The 22,677-nt window shown below is 35.9% G+C and overlaps 1 protein-coding gene across 6 annotated transcripts in view; it reads right to left on the reverse strand.

The window, feature by feature from the left end:
- MTX2 (metaxin 2) overlaps positions 1-22,677 on the reverse strand; it is an 80,597-nt gene that overhangs the window by 9,694 nt on the left and 48,226 nt on the right. For 2 of the 6 annotated variants that reach the window (XM_081583178.1, XM_081583181.1), the window contains exons 4-10: positions 17,020-17,092; positions 14,228-14,304; positions 12,224-12,316; positions 11,692-11,730; positions 11,210-11,335; positions 10,083-10,159; positions 206-658 (exon numbers count right to left, since the gene is read on the reverse strand). In XM_081583178.1, the coding sequence (XP_081439304.1) occupies positions 484-658; positions 10,083-10,159; positions 11,210-11,335; positions 11,692-11,730; positions 12,224-12,316; positions 14,228-14,304; positions 17,020-17,092 (660 nt within the window). In that variant the 3' untranslated portion in view covers positions 206-483. Of the gene's footprint in view, positions 1-205; positions 659-10,082; positions 10,160-11,209; positions 11,336-11,691; positions 11,731-12,223; positions 12,317-14,227; positions 14,305-17,019; positions 17,111-22,677 lie in introns of those variants that run through there. The other 4 variants (XM_081583183.1, XM_081583182.1, XM_081583180.1 and 1 more) reach the window with 3 other exon arrangements.

The raw sequence follows: 22,677 nt of genomic DNA on the forward strand, positions 1-22,677 counted from the left end.
AATTTAAATGCTTTGTAATCATTTGCATTTTCTAAGTACACTGTTAAGAACATATTTCCCATGACCAGGTTCATCATGTATCTAGTAATCTTGAGAGTACGGAACACAAATTACTGCCTTAGAAAAGACACTGTTTATTACACGTATAAAGCTCAAAGAGCAGCTTTCAGAAAGATGGAAAGTATTAATAAATACACCAGCCATATAGTTGTTTGAGCTTTATTTTTATATGCATACATGTGTCAAAAAAACAAAAATTTCAAAGATACGGGGTACAATATATCAAATGAAATCATTTTAAATTATTTGAATGTATACACAAGCAACAGTATAAAGTACATGTATATGATACATTATATAATTTGTTCTGAGGTTTTGAAAAGCCGTATTTTGGACTTTGAATTCTGATACTATTATAGATTACATCATTCAAATAACACATATTTCAAAAGTTTAAATTTTTTAAACTAAATTAACACAACTCTAAGACAATCTGATAGATGAGCTGCCTTTGCCAAAATAGTGTTGTTCAATTCTTCTACAGAAAGCAAGGAGGTTGCTGTAGTTTTTCACCTTCTCAGAAAGTTCATCATTGGTCAACTGTGTAGTAAGAATAGTATACAGATGGCCAAATACCAGTGCATCTAGTTCAGTAGGCCTAAGACAAAAGCAGAAATGAGAGCAACATGAACAGTGTTTAACTTACAAGGTAGAATATACACTATTTTTTAAAAAAAAACCACTTTATTATTATATTTAAAAGAAAAAACTAACTTGAGAAATAAATCCTACCCCAACCTGATAGAATTTATTCTATTTTACTGGAGTTTCTGTTAACAAATATGAAAACTTTTGAACTATGATTTGCTAGTTGTGTGACTTGCTTCCTTAAATAGTGTGTCTGAGTGTGTGTGTTAGTCGCTCAGTTGTGCCCAACTCTTTGCGATCCCATGGACTGTAGCCCACCAGACTCCTCTGTCCATGAAATTCTCCAGGCAAGAATACTGGAGTGGGTTGCCATTCCCTTCTCCAGGGGATCTTCCCAACCCAGCAATTGAACCCGGGGCTCCCATATTGTGGGAAGATTCTTTACCATCTGAGCCACCAGGGAAGCCCAAAGTCGCTCAGTTGTGTTCGACTCTTTACAACCCCATAGACTATACAGTCCATGGAATTCTCTAGGCCAGAATACTGGAGTGGGTAGCCTTTTCCTTTTCCAGGGGATCTTCCCAACCCAGGGATCAAATCCAGGTCCCCCACACTGCAGGGGGTTCTTTACCAGCTGAGCCACAAGGGAAACCCAAGAATAATGGAGTGGGTAGCCTATCCCTTCTCCAGTGGATCTTCCTGACCCAGGAATCAAACTGGGGTCTCCCTCATTGCAGGCGGATTCTTTACCAACTGAGCTATCAGGGAAGCCCTTCTTAAATAGTAGTATCATTTAATGTGTTAAAATAATATTAGTGTGAATAATCATGTACATTTTATTAAGTTATTCACTAAATATACAACAGGTCTCCAATGAGCCAGTAACTGTGCCAGATGCTAAAGATATAAAAGTAAAAAAGCAAGTTTACTTACCCTTTTTAAAGTAAACTTAGCTTTCTGAAAGATATACAAGAATGGCTTCAACAAAAATTTTTCTAGGGTTTTTTTTTTCCTTTAATTAAATATCCCTAACAAAAAGATGAAATTTATCTACCTTGCTACCGATGGTCTATATATGGGATATCATGAATTTACATTATATTAAAATAATTACGGTAGACCTGTGAACAACACTGGCTGGAATTGTTGTTAAGGTCCACTTACATGCCAAGTTTTTTTTTGTTCAATAAATAGATACTACATTACTACACAATCCATGGTTGATTGAATCTGTTTGTGGATGCGGAGCCACAGACACAGAGGTCTGACTCTAAAGTTATACATGGATTTTCAACTGTAGCAGAGGGTCAGCACCCTGAACCCTCTCATTATACTGCATTAGCACAATATTGGGCTTCCCTGGTGGCTCAGATGGTAAAGAATCCACCTGCAATGGGGGAGACATGGGTTCAATCCCTGGGTTGGGAAGATTTCCTGGAGGAGGGCGTGGCAACCCACTCCAGTATTCCGGCATGGAGAATCCCATGGACAGAGGAGCCTGGAGGGCTACAGTCCATGGGGTTGCACAGAGTCGAACATGACTGAGTGACTAAGCACAGCACAGTATTACTAAAAAGAGAAAATACATCATTATATGCCATCAGTAATTATTGCTGTCAATCCAACAGTGGTAGTCCTAAATTACAGAGAAAACATGTTAATCCACCTGAAATGTAAAAATATGTTGCAGTAACCTGGTTTGGCAAAATAGACCTTTTCAGTTCAGTTCAGTTCAGTCGCTCAGTCATGGCTGACTCGTTGTGACCCCATGAACTGCAGCACACCAGCACTCCCTGTTCATCACCAGCTCCCGGAGTTTACTCAAACTCATGTCCATTGAGTTGGTGATGCCATCCAACCATCTCATCCTCTGTCATCTCCTTCTCCTCCCACCTTCGATCTTTTCGATCTTTCCCAGCATCAGGATCTTTTCCAATGAGTCAGTTCTTCGCATCAGGTGGCCAAAGGATTGGAGTTTCAGCTTCAACATCAGTCTTCCCAGTGAACATTCAGGACTGATCTCTTTTAGGATAGACTGGTTGGATCTCCTTGCTGTCCAAGGGAATCTCAAGAGTCTTCTCCAACACCACAGTTCAAAAGCATCAATTCTTCAGTGCTCAGCTTTCTTTACAGTCCAACTCTCACATCCATACATGACTACTGGAAAAACCATAGCTTTGACTAGACGGGCCTTTGTTGGCAAAGTAACATCTCTGCTTTTTAATATGCTGTCTAGGTTGGTCATAATTTTTCTTCCAAAGAGCAAGCGTCTTTTAATTTCATGGCTGCAGTCACCATCTGCAGTGATTTTGGGGCCCCCAAAATGTCACTGTTTCCACTGTTTTCCCATCTGTTTACCATGAAGTGATGGGACCAGATGCCATGATCTTAGTTTTCTGAATGTTGAGTTTTAAGCCAACTTCTTCACTCTCCTCTTTCACTTTCATGAAGAGGCTTTTTAGTTCTTCTTCGCTTTCTGCCATAAGGATTATGTCATCTACATATCTGAGGTTATTGATATTTCTCCCAGCAATGGGGTTCTGTCAAATCCTAATTCTGACACTAACTTACTAGCTATGTGGCCTTGATCGCCACTCATGAATGACCTCTTGTAGCTGCATGGCTTTATATGTCTTTATGTCACTAATTCCTAAACATTTATCTCCAGCCTGAGTCTCTCCCCTGAAGTCCAGAATAATACATTCAAACATCTCCACATGAATGTTCAATAAGGATCTCAAATCAGCTTGTGTCATCTTCTCAAAATAAAAGTCTATATGCACCTATATGCACCACCTGTTCAAGCCAAAAATCTGAGTTCTCTTGAGTCTTCTCTTATCCTCTCACATCTATTAGCAAGCCGGGTGAGACATAACCACCAAAATATATCCTGAATACTACCACTTATCTATTATTATCTCCTCATCTGAGCCACCATCATCTCACCAAGACCACTGTACTACCCTCCTACTTTATCTCCCTGCTTCTACTTAACTGCTCTGCTATTTTTTAAAAAATATCACCAGCTCATACCATTCTAAGCATAAAACATTCCAATGAATTTCCACTCTACTTACACTAACATGCCAAACTCCGTACCCAAAGCATACAAGTCTCAGATGATCTGGCTCCAGCTTACCTCTTCAGCCATACCTCCTACCATTTTTCAACACACAAGCATAAATGGCTTTGCTTCTTCCATCTGAACACAAACCAGCCAATTTAGGGACTTGACCCAACTATTCCTGCTGCCTGGAACACTCTTCTCTTGACTTCACATTGCTGGCTCCTCCTTGTTTTTCAGAATACAGCTTAAACGTCACATCTGAAAGTCTCCCCTGACCATGCAAACTAAAACGGGCATACAGTCACTTACTGTGATGTGATCCTATTTTAATTCTCTATATGGTACTTAAAACTTTCTCATATTTGTTTTTAATTGTCTCCTTCCACCAGGACATTGTCTACTTGTTTCCTGTTATGTCCCCATTACCTAGAACAACGCCTGGCCCAAAGTAAGTTCTCAATAAGTATGTGTTTAAATGAATCAATAAAAAGGTGAAGTACTTTTCATACCACATTATAACTATTTACTTAATGTTTCCCTCTTATACTCAAGTTCTCTAAAGGTAACAAAGCATATATCTTTATAACCCCAGTTCTTAGCAAGGAATCTAAGGAACTGAATGGTTATATGCTGAATGAATAATGAAACAAAAAAAGCATCCTAAGCTGTATAGGATATTTAATTTTTCAATAGTAGTTATTCACATTCTTCCAAAGCCTTCCCTCTTTTGACACTTTCATGAACTATTAATCAAAGTCAAATGTGCAATTCATGTCCATGTTTAAGAAGGCAGTCAACAGGATAGTTTAAAAAAAATCACAAGTGTCCTGGGACTTAATAGCACTATGATCCTAGCATCACAGATTAAGAATTAATAACGAATGAACATCTGAAAAAAAACCAAAGATGCAGAAGGTAGATAAATGTAGAGCTGAGGCACTCTATGAGAAGTAACACGAACACCAATCCTTCCAGATCCCTAAACATATTTCTTAAAATGTGTATCTTATCAATTTAGGATTTATTTTTCTAATCTTTACTTAGGATTAACTACCCTCTGTTTCTTGTACTGGAGCCTAAAAGAGGTGACTATATTCTGTGATGCAACTTCTAGTAGAAGGGCACCTTTTATCAATACATGAAGGCTCTGAATGAGCTTGGGTATGAAGGCATGTTTAAACCAGAGTGGTCTAGTAGTACGCCTGAGGTGGTCAAAATGTTATCTGCTGCAAATGTAATCTATATAACTCAAAAGCTGCTGAATTACATACCGGTAACAAGCATATAAAAATCAATCTGATGTTACCTAAAGACAACAACTTCATGACCAATTACTTTTAGAACATCTAACAGGAAGTAGGATACACTACACTAAATCAAAACACACAACTTCCAATGCATATTTTTTGCAATCCTTCAGCAACTGCTTACATTAGCTGACTCTGACATATGTAAGTTATCAATTCCCACAATTCTCTTTTTAAAAAATACACAGTGTATATGCTGTTACTCTTCTCTATTGTTTCTATTTCTCTTTCCTTTTAATGACTATATATTGAAATATTGATATTGTTAAAAATAAATAAAAAGTACACTGTGGTAATGGGACACAACTATATGCCACTGCTATAACTCACAAAACTATACACACATACAAGTGCCAATTTTACTCTTTGTAAATTATACCACAAACTTGACTTTTTAAAAAAAAAAGCAATAAACTCAGAAAAATGTTTGCAACTCCTATGAGAGACAAGGACAAAAAATTATACTTTACCCAATATTTCTATTGAGTTGTATAATCAAGTCATGATTTCATGTACCTCCAGCTTTAATTATCTTTTCTATATAATATGGAGAGAAAATAAAACATTACCACCCTTCTGCCCACTAAGCAGTTTGTGGATTGTAATTTGGATGTAGACAGCAACTCCCCTCCTAAGACCTTTAACATCTTTCATAATGTTGCCTTCTCATCTTGCATTATCATTCTTTCTACTTTTCTGTTGGTTATCCACTATTCTTTTTTCTTCCAGTTTTACTGAGAAATAATTAGCATACATCACTATATAAGTTTAAAGCTTACAGCACGATAGCTTGATTTAAATATATTATAAAATTGCTATCAGGTTCAGGTAACATCCATCAGTTACCTCCTAGTCTTTCATTTGCATATCAAAATAAAACAGTACCATAAAATATGAATGTTTTCCTAACCTTTCCCATTAAAAATTTTTGCACTCATCCTTTTCATTTTCTTCAATTGTTCAGTTCAGTTCAGTCGCTCAGTCGTGTCCGATTCTTTGCGACCCCATGAACTGCAGCACACCAGGCCTCCTTGTCCATCACCAACTCCCAGAATCCACCCAAACCCATGTCCATCGAGTCGATGATGCCATCCAGCAATCTCATTCTCTGTCGTCCCCTTCTCCTCCTGCCCTCAATCTTTCCCAGCATCAGGGTCTTTTCAAATGAGTCAGCTCTTCGCATCAGGTGGCCAAAATATTGGAGTTTCAGCTTCAACATCAGTCCTTCCAATGAACACCCAGGACTGATCTCCTTTAGGATGGACTAATTGGATCTCCTTGCAGTCCAAGGGACTCTCAAGAGTCTTCTCCAACACCACAGTTCAAAAGCATCAATTCTTTGGCTCTCAGCTTTCTTTATAGTCCAACTCTCACATCCATACATGACCACTGAAAAAACCATAGCCTTGACGAGACGGACCTTTGTTGACAAAGTAATGTCTCTGCTTTTAAATATGCTGTCTAGGTTGGTCGTAACTTTCCTTCCAAGGAGTAAGCGTCTTATAATTTCATCGCTGCAATCACCATCTGCAGTGATTTTGGAGCCCAGAAAAACAAAGTCAGCCACTGTTTCCACTGTTTCCCCATCTATCTGCCATGAAGTGATGGGACCGGATGCCATGATCTTAGTTTTCTGAACGTTGAGCTTTAAGCCAACTTTTTCACTCTCCTCTTTCACTTTCATCAAGAGGCTCTTTAGTTCTTCTTCGCTTTCTGCCATAACGGCGGTGTCATCTGCATATCTGAGGTTATTGATATTTCTCCCGGCAATCTTGATTCCAGCTTGTGCTTCATCCAGCCCAGCGTTTCTCATGATGTACTCTGCATAGAAGTTAAATAAGCAGGGTGACAATATACAGCCTTGACGTACTCCTTTTCCTATTTGGAACTAGTCTGTTGTTCCATGTTCAGTTCTAACTGTTGCTTCCTGACCTGCATACAGGTTTCTCAAGAGACAGGTCAGGTGGTCTGGTATGCCCATCTCTTGAAGAATTTTCCACAGTTTATTGTGATCCACACAGTCAAAGGCTTTGGCATTCCACATTTCTTTCTTTCTGATACCTTTCATAGTCTAGTTTCCAAAACATTAATTTTGTCTGAGTGTTCCCTTGTTTTTCTTTCCTGTTATACTATTAACTTGTCATTTCTTCATACTAGCAGAAATAACTTACATATCTTTTCTTTATATCGATCACTGATCTTTAGGACTATCACTCAAATTTGTAAATCAAGCTTTTGCCATTAACTTTGCTATATTTTGCCTTTGAGTATTGTGCCTATGGGTGTTTTTGAGCAATTTCTCCTTAATTTTCTTAACTGGTGATTTCTTAATTTAAAAAAACCTCAAAGAAATCCTACTCCCCCCTGAAATTTCTCTTAAGGTTCCCAAGTATAATTTTTGCATTTCCAATCTGTATATGAAGGTATAATTTTCAAATTTTACCATTTACTTAATGGTTAACAGCAGTATTTTTTTCTTTTTCAAATATAACTCTTTTTCAATTTCTCATTCAATTTAATCTAGTTTAAACCAACATCTACTGAGCTTCCTCTAACAGATTTCATTTGGAAAACACTTAGACCTGCAAGGAGCTCATAAATGCTTTAGAGTAAGTAGTATATCTCTTACTATCCTGATTACATTTATAAAAACTATTTTTTTTCTATTTCTTCTTCCTCTTTATTAAAAAGTAACAGGAAGATATCACTTTAAGAAAACTTTAAGGTTTTATTTCAAATCCACTCACTAGGTGAAAGGGAACAAATGACCCAGTCTTTGTATAGGTGTCTTAACAGGTATCACATCAGCAAAGTCATGTGTATACAACAGATAGCACAGATTTTGTTTGACTTTCATTTTAGAAATATGAGTTTCCCTGGTGGCTCAGACGGTAAAGAATCTGCCTGCAGTGCAGGAGACCTGGGTTCAATCTCTGGGTTGGGAAGATCCCTTTGAGGACGGCATGGCAACCCATTCCGGTTTTCTTGCCTGGAGAATCGCCATGGACAAAGGAGCCTGCTGGGATTCAGTCCATGGGGTCCAAAGAGTCGGACACGCACACATCAACACTATGTATCATGAAAGATAAAAAGGCCAACAATCATTAGGATCTACTTTGTATTATTTCTCATTTGTTTTCAAATTCACTTTCCTTTTTCCTTTCCACCATTGAGCTTCTTTGTCTCCCTTTCCCAATTACTATTCTTGCTGCATGGCTTCCCTGGTAGCTCCATGGTAAAGAATCTGCCTGCAACGCATGAGACACAGGTTCAACCCCTGGGTCAGGAAGATCCACTGGAGAAGGAAATGGCAACCCACTGTAGTATTCTTGCCTGGAGAATCCCATGAACCAGAGAAGCCTGATGGGCTACAGTCCATGGGGTCACAAAAGAGTCAGATACGACTTAGCATTAAACAGCAACAACAAATTCTCGCAAGATCTCCCTCAACTCTCTTTCCCTTTCTTCTCAAGAGTGACTGAGTTTCTTTCATGAGGCCTCTCAATATGTCCAGTAAGTAAGCTAGAAGAAAAGCTGATTCTAATTTTAGAGGGTAAGCAGAGGATTCACAGGGAAATAAATTTTAATATTATTACACAATTGGGTAAAATTAAATCTATTCTATACTTCAAAAATAAAAATGTTTAAGTCTCATATAAGATAAAATTATTTCAAAGATCTACATCTTAATACCAGTTAAACAGTTTCTCAGTTACAAACCTTATTTTTGCACCTATTCTAAACTTTTAATTTTCAATTACAAGTTTAAAAATAATTACACGCTAGTAAAGCAATGCTCAAAATTCTCCAAGCCAGGCTTCAACAGTACATGAACCGTGAACTTCCAGTTGTTCAAGCTGGATTAATAAAATATACCCCTTTTGAGCTTTTCAGCTCCTATGAATTCCTGTATCAGAAAGAAAAGGAACTACATAATAGTAACATTTTGATATATTTCTTCTGTACTAGAGACTAAATGACTAGAATCAGTATAGCAAACATCACTAGAAATAAGAACATATAGCTATAGAAGCTTCACCTACCAGGATTTCATGGTTTGAACTCGATGACATTTTCTGCTTCAAAGATCAACAGACTCCAATTTTATTTGAATACCAATTGTATAGCATATACATTAATATCACTTAAATATTTCCAAGCTATCATCATTGTCATTTTTGCTACAAATATTAATATCTCTACCAAAAGATGTTTGATATAGCTACAGATGAATGCCTATGAAGATATAATAAATAATAGCAAATAAATCTTTTTAAAAATTATCAGTCTAAAAGTCAAGGGATTTTTATTAAAGCTAAAAAATGATTAGATTCCAAGCAAACCACTGAGGTTAAAATGCCTATTTAAACCCATCTTAAATTAGATCACCGGATAATTGATTCTGATATAGTAAAATAGTAACTTTAAAAAAAAAAAGGAAAAATTCATTCTTTGCCTACATTAGATATTATTTTCCAAATTATAAAAAATTCTATCTTAATGAAACATGAAATACTCAATCCACATATATACATACATATTGTGAATCTATATCCTTCACAATCATTTCTATGCTTTACAAATATTTTCATTAAATTTTAAAAAGAAAAGTTTCTAATAGTGCTTGTCCATCCAACAATATTTTTTACTGTTTAGTTTTATTCACTTTTCTAGTCCTCAGGGAATTATCCTATACAGACAATGGCTACACTTTACTTCGCAAGCTCAGAATTTTAAGATGTCATAGTTCCATACAAAGCACTTTGACGTATTTCTAGTAGAACCTCTAGATCATACTATAATGACGGGTTTACATGTCAGTCTTCCGGAGAAAATTCTTAATGGCTAGCACCACATTTTAGAAATCTTAGTCTCCCAAAAGCTAGTGCTGTGCCTGATACTCAAGAAAGTAAATGTTTAATGAATGCAAAAATAAATTTTAATGTAACTTTTCATAAATATTTCTTGATAAAACAGTTCCTCTATGACAAAATGATATCATATATATGATAAAATAACAATATAGGAAAGAAACTAACTAAAAAGAATAAAATCCTTACTGCTTATTGAAGAAATATGGTTGTGTTCCCAGTCTTTGAGAAAGAGCTTGACAGCACTGGTCTACATCTTCTAAGACCTAACACAAGCAACAGACCCCAAAGAAAAATCTTTAAATTAACAAGCAATAAAATGTGTCTAAAACTTCATTTGTAACATAGCTTATAATAAATTTAGGTAACCTTTTACAGTATACTTTAATCAGACAAGAGACCACATAGAGAGCATAAGTAATACTTTCTATATAAGAAATAGGAAAATTTGAGAACAAATTTCCTTTAAATGCAAGTACATTCAAGTTACTCATAAGGATTATGATCAAGAAAGTTTTTATCTCAAAACTCTACTCCCTATAAAAATCTTCCTGAATCCATATAATCAAATGATTTCACATTTATTAAAATATCTGCTTCATAAAGATGATACTACTGATCTACCATGAATAAAAGCATTTGAATTGTTTTCCACTAGTGGAAACAGATTTTATATACTCTGTTCCTTTCAATTACCCAACCCTCCTCATGGCCAGTGGCACAAATCAATGGTTGGCTTGCTAGGACTAGGGGTATCCTTGAAAGAGAGATATTAATAAGCTTAATGATACTCAAACTCATATTTTTATAATTTTGCTACTTCAGTAAATTTAAGACCAAAGAAAAGTGGGAATATTAAGCACTGCATTTAACAGGGTTTTGTTTTTTTTTAAGCCCTGATGCTGCAGATCTATATTTACTGGCATAAAAAATGCCCACAATGTATTGTTGAATGGAAAAAAAAATTAGGTTAGAGAGTGGCAAGTATAATATGATCCCACTTTTTAAAAATGTTTATTAAGAGACATCTAGAAGAATGTTCTTCACATAGTTAACAGTGGCAATTTCTAGGTGGTAGGATTCAAAGCAATTTTTATTCCCTTTTTGAAGTTTTCTGTATTACATAATTTGTCTTACAATAAGCATGTGTGATTTTTACAAAACAATAAACTACATGTCAGAGAAAACAAGAACAAATGTTTTGTTAATTTTTTTTTATTATGTTGGAATTTTTTTTTAAAGGACTATGAATTTAAAAAATTCTTTTGCTTTATGCATTAAAGTTGAGGGTTTTATCAACTTCAACCTGAACTGACCTGGTCCAGAGTCTTGTTACCCCATCCAATAGCTTTCATCTTACGTTTGACTTCCCACTGTTTCTGATAGGCCAAAATATGATTCAGAGGCCAAGGGTAGGGAGATCCATACCTAGCATGAGTGATCTAAAGCAAAAAGATTATGTTAAAATTGCAATCCTAAAAATAAAGTGTTTTCACAAATAGATTTCTAAAGGAAATATATTTTCAGAGAAACAAGAACAGCTTGCAATCTTAAAATTAAAATTTTAAACCATTCCCTTTAAAAATACATAAACTTTTATGTACTTTGCAACCAGTTGTATCAAACAACACACAGCTTCCCTAAAATGTATGTGCAAGCAAAATTAAAGTTAAGTGAAAAACTATATCACTAATGGTACAAACCACAATGTTTCATTTATGAGCAGGGACTTATGATTCTGAGCAAAAGTGTTTTTTCATTAAATTTTAATTAAGATAAATGCTGCAGAACCACTCACCTCTCCTACAGTAGCATCATCACACCACTGAAGATACAGCTAGGAAAAAAAAAAAAAATAGTCACCAAAACTTTAGAATATCAAAGAGAAAATGGATAAAGTAAGTTATTTCTTGCCAGAGTAATTTTTTATAAACCAACATCATAGAAGTCACATATGTGAGCGTTTTTTTTTCCCCTTTGGCTAATGTTCTACACAGAATTATTAAGCTTAATGATGGTACCTAAAAGATATTTTTTATTCATAAAATATATCTCTAAATGCCATTAGAGCATTTTACGGGTATTATTTAAGAAAACTTCACAAGACCAAAATAAAATGATCACTCCTGTTTACAAAAAGAAAAAACTAGAAATGAAAAAACAGGCAATTTATTCAAACATAATGATCAAATAATCTGGGTAACCATACTAGCCCTAGAGTTTACTTGAATATTTTCCTTTATTTCAGTAACTTTAAAATAACCCATAAGAAAGATAACCTTTTATAAGAGAAAAAGCTTATTTTCAAGGCCTATTATCTTCTATTATACCTCTGCAGTCAACAGCATATTGTTGACTAATTCCATATAGGCTTTCATTTCTGCTTTTTGGACTTCATCCAGCCCATCACTAAGAGAATGGCCCTAAAGGGAATTTAAAAAAATTGTAAAGAGCATCATATTAAACATACAAAAACTTTCAGTTATCTTACTACCAAGTAATACAACTCAATGTTTTACTGAAAATGTCCAAAGGTTTAGTTTCCAAAATGCCCCCCAAACATAATTATTTTAGGTGAAAAAATAATACTTTGCTATGACTACAAAATATTAATAAGAAGTATTTACTTATCATTATAAAAATGCATCTTTCAAGAGACAAAATTTATTATTTCACAAAAGAAGGAAACAAGGATGGTCAGTAAACAGTGTTTTTTTAAGACACTGCTGCTGCTGCTAAGTCACTTCAGTCATGCCTGACTCTGCGCAACCCCACAGATAGCAGCCCACCAGGCTCCCCTGTCCCTGGTATTCTCCAGGCAAGAACACTGGAGTGGGTTGCCATTTCCTTCTCCAATGCATGAAAGTGAAAAGTGAAAATGAAGTTGCTCAGTCATGTCCGACTCTTCGCAACCCCATGGACTGGAGCCTACCAGGCTCCTCCGTCCATGGGATTTTCCAGACAAGAGTACTGGAGTGGGTTGCCATTTCCTTCTCCTTTTTAAGACACTAAACCTTAGTAATAAAATAAATTCCAAAAGATTGACATGTGTTACTTATAAAGTGGTCAAAGATTTTTTAAAGTGTTATTAGTAAAGGATAGGGAAATAGACACCAATTTTTAAATTCTAATACACTACAGTAATGAGTAGACATATAAAATAGTATAAACTTTAGTTCAATCTGATGATCTGTTGTAAAATTTTTAAAATGTATACCCTATAACACTAATTTCACTCTTAGGAATTTTTGCTAAGGAGATAATTTAACAAGTGTACAAAGGTGTATACAAAAGAATATTTATCTTAGCACTCAATAACAGCAAAAAGTTGCCAACAGCTTAAGTGTCCATCAATAAAGAATTAAGTAAAAAAATTCTAATACAAAAGATAATTTTGAACTGTGGTGTTGGAGAACACTCTTGAGAGTCCCTTGGACTGCAAGGAGACCCAAGCAGTCCATCCTAAAGGAGATCAGTTCTGAATAGTCATTGGAAGGACTGATGCTGAAGCTGAAACTCCAATCCTTTGGCCACCTGATGTGAAAAACTGACTCATTGGAAAAGACCCTGATGCTGGGAAAGATTGAAGGCGGGAAAAAAGGGGACAACAGACGATGATATGGTTGGATGGCATCACCGACTCAATGGACATGGGTTTGAATAGACTCCGGGAGTTTGTGATAGACAGGGAGGCCTGGCGTGCTGCAGTCCATGGGGTCGCAAATAGTCGGACATGACTGAGGGACTGAACTGAACTGAATACAAAAGAATACTATACAACAATTTAAAAGGATAATACATATCAATAGTCATTAACATGGAAGAATTTCTAAACATATTGATGATTTTAAAAAGCAGGTTTCAAAATAATACTAATAGTATTACCTATATTTTTCTACATATGCAAAAAAAAATTCTGGATGGATGTCCCCCAAAATGTTAACAGAGGTTGTTCTTTGATAACTACTAAAATCTAAACTGAATAATGGGTAAAGGAGTACATTCAACTTGTAAAAATTCTGTAACTCCCTTCTCAAAAGTTAACCTGATATTTTACAACAACCTAATAGTTTTCATTTGTGACCAAAATTCTCATAAACATGAGTGAGAAAATTATCTCACATTTTGTAAAGATCAAATGGCCTCTTTTGCCATTGATTTACATTATGAGAGGAAAAACAAACTTACTCTTTAGAAATATTTCTCCAGTAGTTTATATCGGCATTTTATAAAACTAGGTTAAAATCAACGTAAATGCTACGACACACTAAAGATGATGAATGACCTATTTAAGAGTAACTGTGATCAAATGCATTTAATATCTTTTTTATTACCTTGGCTTTAACGAACTGGACTATTGGACCAAGTTCTGATACTACTTGATTTCCTACATGAATAAAAGGTACTTTGCCTGTGGGGGGGGAAAACAATGTGAAAACATGGCCAGTAAATTAAAGTTTGTGCTAAAAAGGAAATCAACACAAAACTTGGTTATGTCTTATTAATACAGAGTTTTGTAACATTATGACTTTTAAAAATTACAGTTAAGCATGTATATTAAACTCTAAAAATTTTCTAACATTAATTACTAATTTTAAAATAAAAGAAAAAAACAAGATTCATTTCTAGAGCTCTCACTTGCATATAGTAACATAATACTCCCTTTTCAGAGCTAACACTAACAAATCACTATGCAGCAGTAAATACAAATTATTCAAATTATATGAACTAAGCCTGGACATTGCTTCATGACTGATAGATTTTTAAAACTTTAACTAGGCCTTCCCTTCAGATTACAATAAATCAACCTATATTTAAACAATATTTATAAAGACTTTTTTTTTTTTACATCTACTACTTTCAAATCTCAGACAACCATTGAGGTCAATTGTTTAAGCACATAATGGTGCATTAATAAATGTGTCTGACTCAAAAAATATCAGGAATTAAGTGAATAACAATCTTTGAAGGTATGCTAGCTTATGAATTATAATACAAAGTTTGCCCCCAACACATGTGGGAAAAAAATAAAGAGTATGCTTATAAAAACTGGCTTCTCCACTGTTTACGATAGCCAGGACATGGAAGCAACCTAGATGTCCATTGGCAGATGAATGGATAAGAAAGCTGTGGTACATATACACAATGGAATATTACTCAGCTATTAAAAAGAACACATTTGAATCAGTTCTAATGAGGTGGATGAAACTGGAGCCTATTATACAGAGTGAAGTAAGTCAGAAAGTAAAACACCAATACAGTATATTAACGCATATATATGGAATTTAGAAAGATGGTAACAATGACCCTATATGCGAGACAGCAAAAGAGACACAGATGTAAAGAATAGTCTTTTGGACTCTGTGGGAGAAGGCGAGGGTGGGATGATTTGAGAGAATAGCATTGAAACATGTATATTATCATATGTGAAATAGATAGCCAGTCCAGGTTCGATGCTTGAGACAGGGTGCTCAGGGCTGGTGCACTGGGATGACCCTGAGGGATGGGATGGGGAGGGAGGCGGGAAGGGGCTTCAGGATGGGGAACACATGTACACCCATGGCTGAGTCAGGTCAATGTACGGCAAAAACCACTACAATATTGTAAAGTAATTAGCCTCCAATTAAAATAAATAAATTAATTTAAAGAAAAACTGGCTTCTCTAAGTAAATATCACATTAAAAAGTAATATTTTCATTTTATAAATACTAATAACTGGTGAAATTATCAGAGATGACAATCTCCAAATAGTAATAAAGTCTACCTCAAAGGCTAGAGGATGAAACTCTGTCAGACCTAGTTCAAATAGAGTTCACACTAACAGCAGGCTTCTTCATGGTCCTTTTCAACAGATTCACTCCTCTCCTGCTCAGACAGCCTGAGGGTAATGGATGAGGCGCACTGCACCAACAAAAGCTTCATCTGCATCCATGGGACAACATTACAAAGGAAATGCAGGCCTTTTGCAATACAACTCAGCAAATGAATTTAGAAGACATTTCCACTTACCAATATAAAAACACTGAATTCTGCATTGTTTTTTTCTACTGCTTTATAAATCTTGCAAAAGAGAAAAAAAATCTTATCTGTGTAAGCATTAGATCACACTCTTTTTTTAACTTGCGATAAAATCTTTACAGCTACCATACTGCTAGAAATAGTGCAGGTCCTCTGAAATAATATGATTACAGAATGAAAACTATTTATGAATGAATGTCCAGACTGAACAGTATTTTGGGGTGGTACATTTTGACAGCAAAGTGTATTTCTCATTTCCAATACCCAGTTTGGAGTTCTTGGAACAAAGAGTTTATATATACCTCATCTTACTGCACTTTGCATTATTGTGCTTTGCAAATATTGAGTGTTTTTACAAACTGAAGGTTTGCGGCACCCCTGCATTGATTAAGTATATTGGTGCCATTTTTCCAACAGCATTTGCTTACTTTATGTCTCTGTACCACATTTTGGTAATTTTCACAATAATTCAAACATTTTCATTATTATTCTGTTATAAAACTTTAAAGGATGAAGAGCTGCAGCTTATAGATGAGCAAAGAAAGTGGTTTCTTGAAATGGAATGTACTCTTAGTGAAGATGCTGTGGAGACTGTTGAAATGACAATAAAGGAGTGAGAATATTACATAAACTTAGTTTATAAAAGAGCACCAGGATTTGAGAAGACTGACGCCAGTTCTGAAAGAAGCTCTACTGTGGGGTAAAATGCTGTCAAACAGCACTGCATGCTACAGAGAAATCGTTTGTGAAAGGAAGAGTCAATGAGGCAAACTTCAGTGTCGTCTTACTTTAAGAAACGGACACAACCACCCCAACCTTTAGCAACCACCACCCTGATCAGTTAGCAGCCATCAACATGGAGGAAAGATCCTCCACCAGCAAAAAGGTTTTGACTCACAGAAGGCTCAGACAATGGTTAGCATTTTTTTTAGCAATAAAGTATTTCTAATTGAAATATGTATATTGTTTTTCTTAGCCACAATGCTATTACACACTTAACAGACTATAGTATAGTGTAGGCATTTCAAAAAAAAATCTAGGTACAAACTAGACTATCACTGCAATTGTATCAATGCAGAGTATTAACAGAGGGGGGAAAAACACTTACCAGATGGAGACATATATTCTGCATTTGCCCTGCAGACCACTTTGATAGGCAGATTACACATTTGCAAAAAGGCCTGTCAATCAAAAGAAATCTATAGTAAGTCTAATGAAAGTATATGCATATTAGAACACAATGTTTTATTTCTTTTCTAAACTTACGTAAAGCTCAGGAAAAGGAAAAGAATAAATCAATTTAAAGTGGAAGACCTGTACTCTAAAACAAAAATAAAATGTCATTTCAATACTAAAAGATCAATACATATGACTCAGACTTAAGTAAATGTATGAAGCTTAAAGCATTTATATACTCAAATGTAAGTTATCCACACTATTTTACTGCATTAGTTTAGGTAAGTCAGCAATACTGTGTATTTCTTTAATTTTCTATAACAGATGACTAAAAAGTCCAAACTTTATAAGTTATTACTTAATTCCACTACTCTCTTAGGATTCTTATCTTTGTCTTAGGCGGAAACTCTCAAACTGTTTTTTTTTTTACTACTTCAAAGTTCTCTCCAATAATACTCAATATCCTAACATGTGGCTTTTATGCTCACTAGTTCACTTTTTAAAGACAGATAATTGTTTATTTTTACTTTGTTTATAGCAACAAAAATTTTATAAGGGACTTTATTTTCTTGGGCTCCAAAATCATTGTGGATAGTGACTGCAGCCATGAATTTAAAAGATGCTTATTCCTTGGAAGAAAAGTTATGACAAACCTAGACAGTGTATTAAAAAGCAGAGATATCACTTTGCAGACAAAGGTCCATAAAGTCAAAGCTATGGTTTTTCCAGTAGTCACCTACGGATGTGAGAGCTGGATCATAAAGAAGGCTGAGCACCAAAGAATTGATGCTTTTGAACTGTGGCTCTGAAGAAGACTCTTGAGAGTCCCTTAGACTGCAAGGAGATCAAACCAGTCAATCCTAAAGGCAATCAACACTGAATACTCATTGGAAGGACTGATGCTGAAACTGAAGCTCCAATACTTTGGTCACCTAATGTGAAGAGGCAACTCACTGGAAAACACCCTGATGTTGGGAAAGATTGAGGGCAGAAGGAAAAGGGAGCAGCAGAGGATGAGATGGGTGGATGGCATCATCGACTCAACAATGGACATGAGTCTGAGCAAACTGCAGGAGATAGTGAAGGACAGGAAAGCCTGGCATGCTGCAGTACATGCAGTCACAAGGAGTAGGACATGACGGAGCAACTGAACAACAAAAATAGCAACAAAAATTTTATAAGCAACTTAACTAACAATAGGGAACTGGTAAATCATTTATGGTAAATGCAAAGCACATAATGCTATACAATTTTTTAAATCATTAATTATATTTTCACACAAGGCTGGCTGAAATAACTTTATTTTGAAAGCTTCCTTACAACTGGGTGTGACCAGTGTCTAAATTCTGGCCTATGGGACTTAAAGTTTGGGCAACTGCTTGTGAAGTATCTTTAAAAAAGAAGAGATATGACCTCTCCTCTTTTTCCTTCATGCTGACTAGAAGGTGAAGAGACTGATCATATAGCCACAGTAGCCAAACTGAATCACAGTAGAAGCTGAGTGTTGAAGGTGGTAGAGCAACAATAAGAATAAAGAAGCTTAAGTCTTCGATAATCATGCAGTCACCAAACCTGGATTGCTTGTATTAAAAAAGAGAGAGAGAGACAAAGAGAGAAAGAGAGAGAGAGAGAGAAAGAAAGAATCCTCTTTTTTTCAGTTCAGTTCAGTTCAGTCACTCAGTCGTGTCCGACTCTTTGCGACCCCATGAATTGCAGCACGCCAGGCCTCCCTGTCCATCACCAACTCCTGGAGTTTACCCAAACCCATGTCCATCGAGTCGGTGATGCCATCCAACCATCTCATCCTCTGTCGTCCCCTTCTCCTCCCGCCCCCAATCCTTCCCAGCATTAGGGTCTTTTCCAATGAGTCAACGCTTCACATGAGGTGGCCAAAGTATTGGAGTTTCAGCTTCAACATCAGTCCTTCCAATGAACACCCAGGACTGATCTCCTTTAGGATGGACTGGTTGGATCTCCTTGCAGTCCAAGGGACTCTCAAGAGTCTTCTCCAACACCACAGTTCAAAAGCATCAATTCTGCGGTGGTCAGCTTTCTTCACCGTCCAACTCTCACATCCATACATGACCACTGGAAAAACCAAAGCCTTGACTAGATGGACCTTTGTTGGCAAAGTAATGTCTCTGCTTTTAAATATGCTATCTAGGTTGGTCATAACCTTCCTTCCAAGGAGTAAGCGTCTTTTAATTTCATGGCTGTAATCACCATCAGCAGTGATTTTGGAGCCCCCCAAAATAAAGTCTGACACTGTTTTCACTGTTTTCCCATCTATTTCCCATGAAGTGATGGGACCAGATCCCATGATCTTAGTTTTCTGAACATTGAGCTTTAAGCCAACTTTTTCACTCTCCTCTTTCACCTTCATCAAGAGGCTCTTTAGTTCTTCACTTTCTGCCATAAGGGTGGTGTCATCTGCATATCTAAGGTTATTGATATTCCTCCCGGCAATCTTGATTCCAGCTTGTGTTTCTTCCAGCCCAGCACTTCTCATGATGTACTCTGCATATAAGTTAAATAAGCACCTCTTTTTTAAGCCACTGGTATTTTGGGTTTTCGAAAACCAACAACCAAGCCTAATGCTACCTAATTGACCAACAGTTAACTGTTTCCAGGTTTAAAGAACAACTCATCCAACCATAGACTCTCTATGTCTATGTAAGTATACACTAACAGTCCTCTAAAAACTATAACCTACGCTCCCAATTTATAACAATAATAGTGAGTTTCTTGGTTAATCCACAATATGGACTGCAGGCAGTGGTTCTCAAGCTTCAGTGTGCATCAGAATCATGCGGAAGGCTTGTTAAAACACAGACTGCTAAGGAAAGAATTAAAATAAGTATAAAGAGATCTTTCAAGAAGACTGAGAAGAAAAGGGAGAAACGAATTAAGAAGGATCAACTCTCTTCATTACATATGTATCTGTACCCAACGATACAAAAAAAGTTGAGCTCATTAAACCATATATAGCGAGAAAAAACAGTGTAAATAGGCTGAAATGACAAGAATCAGGTAATAACTGATATACAAGCAACAGAAGATAAAAAGTAATGAAATAAGAGTATACGTGGAAGCATCTTTTCTTCCCCATCAGGAAACAGGACACTTTTTCACTGTACTTGCAAGGGGTGGTCAGCATCAGTGATGATGACTGTAAGCTGATAAGTGAGGATGGGAAAATGAGGGAGTGCCGCATTCTGTGAAATGGGAGGAGATATTGTCTGCGAATGAAGGACCTGGAGGGGTTTTAGGCTTCAGAAGAACAAAAAGAATTGGAAAGAACTGCTTGAAGTATCTTCTTGAAGATCATAATAATATTCAATTGTTAGTTAAGTCATGAAAGTGAGAGTCGCTCAGTCATGTCCGACTCTTTGCGACCCCATGGACTATACAGCCCATGGAGTTCTCCAGGCCAGAATACTGGAGGGGGTAGCCTTTTCCTTCTCTAAGGGATCTCCCCAACCCAGGGATCGAACCCAGATCTCCCGCATTGTAGGCGGATTCTTTACCAGCTGAGCCACAAGGGAAGCCATAGTCATAACACTATATAAAATAGCAAATACAGTATATTTTGCTAACCTCCATGTATTATATTGGTAACTATACTAATTATTATTCCAAAAAGCTCTGTTTCACTAAAAAAGGTTAAGCAAAATTGTAATGCTCTACAATCAAAGCCATGTTTTCAGTCTTATGAAATTTTTACTTCTTTACTAAAAAATAACTGACCTAATTTTGACCAATTTAACAACATTCAATTTACCACAGACCTCAACTGATGCCACAATTCTACTTAGCCAAAGATTAATGTTAGAGCATTCACTGCAATTATTCTTCATCCCTGATTCAAAAGAAATTTTCTGAATTAATCTGAATTAATTAGAAAGACATCTGAGGTCACAAACACAGTATTTTCATCCAAACATTAAAAATGCAAAACAAAATATTACCATGACTGTCTTCAAGAATATAAAAACTCTAAATCCAAACCAGACTTTGATTCAGCAGTATTTCTCCTTTCTTTTGTAGGCTAGGAGAAAATTCAAAACAGTACTTCCACCTTTCACTTGCATTTTCAATCTCTTATCTGCACCTCAAATACTCCAAATAAAACAAGCATGATACACCAACCCAAAACACATTTTATTTTCAATTCTGAAATAGCAATATGCATATTTTTATTCTTATGTAAATCCAAAGAAAAATGTAGTTCCAATAATAATAAGGAAAGTCAGGATAACTCAGTCAACTCCTATTCCTCTGTTGGACACATTATTCCAACTAATTCAAGTGACTGACAACATAAAATAACTTAAATCAAAAAGTTAGCACATCCTATAAGCACAATGACTTGTAACTGTGCTGTCTAATATGGAAGCCACTAGTCACCTCTGGCTATTTAATATAAATTTAAACTGACTAAAGTTGAAAAGTTTATTTCAGCTCCCCAATTGCACTAGCCATTTCATGTGCTCAACAGCCACCTGTGGCTAGTGGCTACCACATTTATTGAACAGTATAAATAACAGAATATTTCCATCATCACAGAAAGTTCTATTGGACAGCATGGGTCTATTGCAATGGCAATCAGTGCATAAAAGACATCTAAGCAAAAGAGGCTGACATCATCTGAAAGAGATTAGGCTAAATATTATAAAAACAGCCTGCATAGTATTACAGTGTCCACAAATCCTGCAAGTGATCAATCACCTTTTGATGACAGTGACACATTAAATACCATAATATTTTCAATTTCAGAAAGACCTAGTATAGGGTTTACTCATTTGCTGAGCAATCCCAATTGACAAAATGGTCAGGTAAGTTTATTAAAAAGTGAAAATGAAGACTTTAGAATGAATAAATTAAATAAAACCACAGCTATTAAATGTATTAATTCTTTGAATATAAATTTACTGAGTGTCTAAACACACGACATGGTAGGAATTTTTTAAACACACACACACCAGAATATTGGAAATAAAAGCAAAAATAAACAAATGGGATCTAATTAAAATTAAAAGCTTTTGCACAACAAAGGAAACTATAAGCAAGGTGAAAAGACAGCCTTCAGAATGGGAGAAAATAATAGCAAATGAAGCAACAAATAATTAATCTCAAAAATATACAAGCAACTCCTGCAGCTCAATTCCAAAAAAATAAACGACTCAATCAAAAAATGAGCCAAAGAACTAAACAGACATTTCTCCAAAGAAGACATACAGATGGCTAACAAACACATGAAAAGATGCTCAACATCACTCATTATTAGAGAAATGCAAATCAAAACCACAATGAGGTACCATTTCACGCCAGTCAGAATGGCTGCTATCCAAAAGTCTACAAGCAATAAATGCTGGAGAGGGTGTGGAGAAAAGGGAACCCCCTTACACTGTTGGTGGGATTGCAAACTAGTACAGCCACTATGGAGAACAGTGTGGAGATTTCTTAAAAAACTGGGAATAGAACTGCCATATGACCCAGCAATCCTACTGCTGGGCATACACACTGAGGAAACCAGAATTGAAAGAGATGCGTGTATCCCAATGTTCATCGCAGCACTGTTTACAATAGC

The sequence above is a fragment of the Giraffa tippelskirchi genome, chromosome 3 (genome assembly GCF_054371585.1).
Source record: "Giraffa tippelskirchi isolate mGirTip1 chromosome 3, T2T-mGirTip1v1.2.pri, whole genome shotgun sequence".
NCBI classification, from domain to species: Eukaryota; Metazoa; Chordata; class Mammalia; order Artiodactyla; family Giraffidae; genus Giraffa; species Giraffa tippelskirchi.